This window comes from Mastomys coucha, unplaced genomic scaffold, assembly GCF_008632895.1.
Source record: "Mastomys coucha isolate ucsf_1 unplaced genomic scaffold, UCSF_Mcou_1 pScaffold5, whole genome shotgun sequence".
Lineage (NCBI taxonomy): Eukaryota > Metazoa > Chordata > Mammalia > Rodentia > Muridae > Mastomys > Mastomys coucha.
The window spans coordinates 80950705-80957951 of NW_022196911.1; the positions used below are offsets into that span (position 1 = coordinate 80950705).

At 44.5% G+C, this 7247-nt stretch overlaps 1 protein-coding gene across 6 annotated transcripts in view; it reads left to right on the plus strand.

The window, feature by feature from the left end:
- Positions 1-6586, plus strand: part of CUNH17orf64 (chromosome unknown C17orf64 homolog) — a 9114-nt gene extending 2528 nt beyond the window's left edge. For 5 of the 6 annotated variants that reach the window (XM_031354303.1, XM_031354300.1, XM_031354304.1 and 2 more), the window contains 5 exons: positions 152-253; positions 496-671; positions 1332-1431; positions 5168-5363; positions 6332-6586. In XM_031354303.1, coding sequence (XP_031210163.1) covers positions 152-253; positions 496-671; positions 1332-1431; positions 5168-5363; positions 6332-6417 — 660 coding nt within the window. In that variant the 3' untranslated portion in view covers positions 6418-6586. Of the gene's footprint in view, positions 1-151; positions 254-495; positions 672-1331; positions 1432-5167; positions 5364-6278 lie in introns of all 6 variants that reach the window. The other variant, XM_031354301.1, reaches the window with a different exon arrangement.
- The last annotated feature ends 661 nt before the right edge of the window (positions 6587-7247 follow it).

Consider the following 7247-nt stretch of genomic DNA (forward strand, 5'->3'; position numbering starts at 1 on the left):
GAGAGAGAGAGAAAGAGAGAGAGAGAGAGAGAGAGAGAGAGAGAGAGAGATCAGAGGGAAAATAAAGAAGGCCTTGGTTGTATTTGCCAATATCTGCCCAGCACTGGTCCTCAGGCCCAAGCCCCTCTCTGACTGTGCCACCTCCTTCCAGGTGGGGAGTGTTCCCTGCTTAGAGAGGAGCTCCAGCACTGTACCTGCCGGAGATGCTCTGGTCCGTCATGCCAAGGGCCTGAGCCAGGATACCTTCAAAATTGTAAGGAGCCAGCCTGAAACCTTGTCCCCCTAGCCTGGGAGGAATCAGAAAGCTTCTGACCCATATATCCCACCACCTGATCTGTCACAGTCAGGATGGAAATGGGGTGGGAGATCCACTCCACACAGCCCTTTGTGGTCCATTAAGAACTATAGTCAGGTCAATTTGTCAAGCACTTGGGTCTGTCCACCCACCTCTTCTCCACACCCCTCAGTCCCTCACCTTGCCTGTGACTTCCTCAGTGTAAAGAATACCTGAGGCCTCTGAAGAAGTTCCTTCGAAAGTTGAACCTGCCCAAGGACCTTCCCCAGAAGAAAAGGATAAAGTACACGAAGCAGAGCCTTGAAGCCCTAGGGGACCATATTAACACCTTCCTGCAGCATTACTGCCGAGCCTGGGAAATCAAGCACTGGAAAAAGTAGGCAGCTTCCTTGCCTTATCCCACCTTCATTCAAGATTATGCTATTGTCAAGATTCTCCAGGCATGGAGAGGGTTAAGATCCTGGGAGATAGCTGATGTTTAAAGAATAGGCCCCTCTAGCCATCAGGATAGCACTGATTGTACCTTAGCTGTACCCACAGTAGACAAAAGCTGTTCCCAAGAGCCTCCAGGTGCCTCAGTGGGTAAGGCACTTATTACTAAGCCAGATGATCTGCGTTCTATCCCTTAGACTCACATGGTAGAAGGAAAAATTCATTCCTATTGGTTGTCCTCTGACCTCCACACGTGCATTGTGGCAAACATACACATAGACAGACACACACAGAGACACACACACAGACACACACACACGCACACACACACACACACACACACACACACACACACACACACACAGAGGTTTTAAGTTTCTCCTAAGAGCCCTTTTGCCTCTAGGTGAATAGCAGCTGTGTGTTGGTGTTTGATACCAGCACGTGGCATTTCTGTTCTGCTCTCCATCCCTATCCCCTCAACCTCAAACTGAGGAAGCACCTTGTAGCCTGTTTCTGCCAGGTAGATCCTAGTCACAGGACGGTGTACAGGGAGAAAAGGTTCTAGTCAGCCTCTCTCAGACTGATCTTGGGTTTCTCTCTGCAGAATGCTCTGGCGGTTTGTCTCCCTCTTCTCAGAACTGGAAGCAAAGCAGCTTCGTCGGCTCTATAAGTACACCAAAACGAATCAGACGGCCAAGTTCCTGGTGAGGCTTTCCAGAAAACTCTTCTGAGGCCCAGTAGGAGTTTGATTAGTGTGCTCTTAGATCATGAGGGTAGGACCTTAGCTCTGTCCTCATACAGTGGCTCTCAGATACCCTGCTCTTGGACATGTGGACATGTTTACTTTTAAAATCAGAAAGAACTCCAAAAGATGTGAATATATCACATTATAGCTATTAATATTTACTAGAGATTATAAATAAGGAAAATTTAAGCGTGTATTTACTAAACTCTTTGAAAATTAAAATATCTATTTTATACACAGATTTTCTATGAAAAAATATTTATGAAAAAGTAACTGCTTTTCAGAAAAAAATCAAAAAGTAGTAATGTTATATTTTGCAGCTTTTTCTAGCATCTGGCTCGGGGAAGCAGCTGCATTATCAGGTCGGCTTCCATAGTCAGTCTCTTATCTACAAAAGAAGAGATATTTTTCTTTGCTGTCATACCAAAAATACAACAAATAGTAGTTTCTTACTTGTGATGTAGAATTTGAACCATATTGATACACTTTTAAAAAATTAATAGGTTTTGATTATTTGTTTTAAAAGAAGGTCTCACTTGAACCTACTCTGTAATGTGTAGGCTGGGCTGGTGTCAGATCTGCAGTCTGCTGCCTTAGACTGATGAGTGCTAGGATTCAGGAAGTGTGCTACTATGATCAGCCAAAAATATAGTAGACTTTTAGCCAGGTATGCTGGTCACATCTTTAATCCTAGCACTGAGAAGCAGAAGCCAGCAGAGTATTTTTGATCTACGAGTTTGAGGACACCCTTGACTACATAACAAGGCCCAGGCTAGGCAAGAGTACATAGACCCTTTCCCAAAAAGCAACAACAACAATAGTAATAATAGACTTATAACCACTTTAAAGGACAATCAATGCAAAGCTCTGCCCTATCCATAAAGGCTTTCTTTAGGCACATTTGTTAAGACTTGTAAGACATCAATAGATTCTTACTAGGGAAGGCCAATAGTTTTCATTAGGATTTAGGTTTTATGTTGTACATATTCTATAGTCTCTATTTAATTTCTAAAACTTTTAAATTAACAAAATTAACATCTTAATTATACATTGAGTTTAGTTGTTCTGATCACATCTTTCTCCACACTGTTCTCTGACCAGCACTCTCCAACTTATCTTTTCCCAACTCCTTCTGTGCTCTGTGTGTGTGTGTGTGTGTGTGTACATGCATGTGCATGTGTATGTGTGTGTGTTTGATAAATGGAATTAGGGTTGCTTATAGCTACATGATAAGGAGTTATTTGCAGAGCGTGGGTAACTTATCAGAGATACACCGATGGAAAACTTGTCCCTCCCTTTCTGGCAAACACTGACAGTCTATAGCTCCTCAGGGGAGGTGAGACCTTGGTGAGTTCCTCCCCTGTTTTTTGTTTGTTTGTTTGTTCGTTGTTTTTTTGTTGTTGTTTGTTTTCAAGACAGGGTTTATCAGTATAGTCCAAGCTGTCCTGGAACTCTCTCTGTAGACCGGGCTGGCTTTGAACTCAGAAATCCACCTGCCTCTGCCTCCCAAGTGCTGGAATTAAAGGTGAGTGCCACCACTGCCCTGCTTCTGTTTTTTCTTTTAAATAGGATCTTGCTGTTGAGTCCTAATTGGCCTCAAATTTATAATTTCCCTGTCTCAGTCTCCGAAGTGATAGGATTATATGCACCACCACATCCAGCTCATATTATAGGGTTTAATAAATGTTTGGTGGCTGTCCCTACCATTACAATGTCTTCCAGAGTAGGCATCCTTCCCCGATGTTGTGTGATCTACTTGCTCACCCTCTCCTTCCTTCCTGAGAGCTCTTGGCAAACTGCTGTACTCAGTGACACACAGTTTTGCCTTCCCAGAGCCTCTCATTGCTGCAGATGTACAGTACATACCTTGGGAGAGATCTGCCAATGAACTCTCTACAATTTCCTTAGAATCCATTGCTCAGTCTTTTGCATGTTAAACAGACCTCACTTTCAGGCCTTCCAAAGCTTCAGTACAGATTTTGATTTGAGTCTCTGATTCAAAATAAGAAGCCTGCTAGGCATGGAGGCAAGTGCCTTCAATCCCAGCACTTCAGAGGCAGAGGTAGGCTGATCTCTGAGTTCTAGGCCAGCATGGTCTAGAGACCAGGGCAACACAACAGGACCCCTGCCCCTTCACTTAAAGAAAAGATGGGGGTATGTAGGTAAGTCTTACTTGCTTAGTTGTGACAAGCAAGGGCTACACAGAGAAACCCTGTCTGGAAAACACACACAACACACACACACTCACACAAACACTCAAATACCCTAAGTAACAGCAGTGAAAGTTGCCTTTGTGTCAAGTACTTTCTGTTCCTTCCTGTGACCTACACAAGTAACTCTAAGTAGTAATTAGAATTATTACCTACAATTTGTAAAGGAAACATCCAAGCACAGGGAGGTGAGATAACTGCCAGAGCACACAGCGGGAAGACTGCCCACTGTAACCTCAGGCTGTAACCTCAGGCTGCCTGTATGGTTGCCTACCCTAACCTCAGGCTGCCTGTATGGTTGCCTACCCTAACCTCAGGCTACCTGTATGACTGCCTACCCTAACCTTAGGCTGCCTGTACGACTGTAACCTCAGGCTGCCTGTATGGCTGCCTGTGTGACTGCCTACCCTAACCTCAGGCTGCCTGTATGACTGCCCACTGTAACCTGCTCTGCCAGCCCCTCCCATCACTGCATCTCTGCTGCTCTTGAACATGAATACATGGATTGTTTTGTTAATCCTTTTTCTTTTCTTTCCTCTTATTTATTTTTATTTTTGCAGTGCTGAGACTGAATTCAGGGCCTCACACAAGTAGGCAAGTGCCACTACAGATTTGCCTACATAGCCCCATCTTTTCTTTAAGAAAAGGGCCTGCTATGTTGCCCAGGTTGATTCTCATTCCTTGAGTGATGATTTAACTCTTTGTCTGGCTCTAGTAGTTCCTTTTCTAACTATAAGTAGTTGCTATTTGGCTGGGTGGTGGTGGTGCATGCTTTTAATCCCAGCACTTGGGAGGCGGGGACAGGTGGATTTCTGAGTTCAGGGCTAGCCTAGTGTACAGAGTGAGTTCCAGGACAGCCAAAGCCTGTCTCAACTCAAACAACACACACACACACACACACACACACACACACACACACACAAGTTGCCATTATAGTGACTCCTGCATTTCTTGGCTTCACTGGCCAGTAAAACTTCAAAATATGTCTTCAGGTTCTCAGTTTAAATTTTTTAAGTTACTATTTTAAAAACAAAGCAAACACAACTGTCTCATTACAACAAGCAAACAAGACACCATCACTCTCAAACAAAATGGAAGCTATAGTCATAAAATAAAAGGTGCCCTGGCTATGAGGGCAGCGGAACACTTGCTTAGCATGCATGAAGCCCTGGTGTCTACCCTCAGCACTGCAGGAAGCAAAGGAAATGATGTAACTGGGTGCAGTGGACACAACACTCCATGGCTGGCACAGGAGGACTGTGCTGAGACTACTTAGCATGGAGAGACTTCCCTAAAAGACATGGGTGGCAGCCTAGCCCATCCCACATCACCAGGTTCCCTGTGACTCTCACCTCATTTCTTTTGGCGAGTCAAAGGAAGATCCCATAGTTTCTGAGCAGATGGGGTGCAGTCGGGTGAGGCTGCTACTGTAGAGCTAAGCCCGCTTCTTCTCCAGTGTCTCCTCAACAATGAACCCAATTTCAGGTTGCACTCTGCCCCTGGGATGCACCGGAGAGATCATTGCTTGCCAACCAGGAGGATAGTCTTCCTAGGCTCTGCAGTGCCTGGGGGTTGCATGGAAATATCAGCGGTATGAAGGAGAGGTTGTCCAGGATGCATGCCCCTGGCCAAGAAGCTGTCATGCTGGAGGAGCCAGGGTCCTCACACTGCTCCAGAGGAGGTGACGCCCACTACCTGAATAAGGAACTAGGGAAGAGTCTGAGGGTTTCTCTGGAACAGGCTTCGGCCTTCCCTCTGAGCCTGACAGCTCTCTTCCTTCCACTCTACTGTCTCTTCCTTCTGTCCTTTTCTTCCCTTTCTTCGGTGTCTTTTCAATTTTTGGCTCCTCATCAGATATATTCATTATGGAATCTTTAAACTATGTAGATAAGTGTTTGGGGAAACAAAGAAAACTTACCCAGTACCCAGAGCCCAGCACTGTTGCATTGGGTGTGTTCCTTCAGTGATTTGAATCTTTCTTTTTTTTCTTTTCTTTCTTTTCTTTTTTTTTTTTTTTTTTTTTTTTTTTTAGCATTTTGTAAAGGCCCTTTCTCATATGACTAGAAGCAGGGTGGAGACAGTTTCTAAGTTTTGAGAATATGCACACTCAGGAGGTGTCTGGGCAGTAGTGGCAGGGTGTCCTCTCTGATGCAGTGGGATGGGGAAATCAAAGGGACCCATCCTTCAAGTCATCTAGATGACATGGAGACAACCTTCCCAGCTACTTTGGCTTCTGTGGTGACCAACATATCTGATTCTCTGCACAAGGGCTGTGGAGTTAGGAGATGGAGCTAGGTAAGGTAGGGACCTGTGAGGGTTCCTGCTGTACACCACAGCCCAGAGAAACCAGGCATGCATCCATCCACACTTTTAGAACTGGCCTCTGTGTCACAGTTAGCTGTCATTTCTTGGCTACTGTTGGGGAAGATAAAGACCAGCATGGTGACCTAGATGGACTCAGGGCCTCTTCTGAAGGCATGGCTGCTTGGGTCTTCCTCACAGCGCCACTTCACAGGTCTCAGTGAAAGAAAGAGTAAGGGACATAGTTGGCAGTGAGACAAACTTTCCTTATCACTCTCTCCTTTCTTCCCTGCAGATGTTACCAAGCTGTGGTATCATTGGGACCCTCTCTGCCTTCTCTTCTTTCAGATTCTTTAAGGAAACTTCCTCAAAAACCAAAGCTGAAGAAAAAGAGGATTAAGGAAAGACCAGAATCTCCCAAGAGCTACTCATAAAAAGACCCACAGGGACAGAGGCCAGCTCTCCCTGGCTCCCTGAGCACTTGCATGTATACTCTGGAGGATGAGGGGGTTGAAGAGGGTAAAGAAAGTTTACTTTATCAAAAGGATACTCAATTTTTAATTACAAATAAATGGGTAGGGAAATAATAATCCTTAAGACAATTATACTTTACTTGTCTGAACTTCATTCATCTTTTATTTGCTTAAAAACATTGAAGCTTGATGATCACTCCTTTAATCTCAGCAGAGGCAGTTGGGTCTCTATGTATTTAAGTCCAGCCTGGTCTACACATGGAGTTTTAAGCCAGCCAAAGTTATACAATAAGTCCCTGTCTCAAAAGAAAAAAAATGTTTGGAGCCACTTATTAAGTGGCAGGTAGCAAGTACCTTTGCAAAGTAAATAGTTGTGGTCACCTGTGTAAAGGATTATCAGACTCCAATGGGGAAAAATACAAAGGATTTTATCAATGTTAGCCATAGGCAAGCACAGGATAGAATAACTGATTGAACTGGGCCAGTCAGCGACAAGTCTAGCAGCCTCTGAATCATCTAGACTCCCTCTTATCTGTAGCGTGGGGCAGGTGGTGGCAAGGGAGGAGAGGTACAATGGAATGCACTGATGACACTTGGGTATTGAGGAGATTTCCAGATGGCCATGAGCCAAGTGTAGGGAGTGAGAGAGTCTAGAAACAGAATCCTGAAGAAGAAATAGCAATAGTCTTAGCAGATTTGGGTCAGTGATCAAAAATTGGCAGCTACTAAGGCATTTAATTCCCAACAAGGAATTCCACTTGCAAACATCATTTTAAAAATGAGTTGCCGGG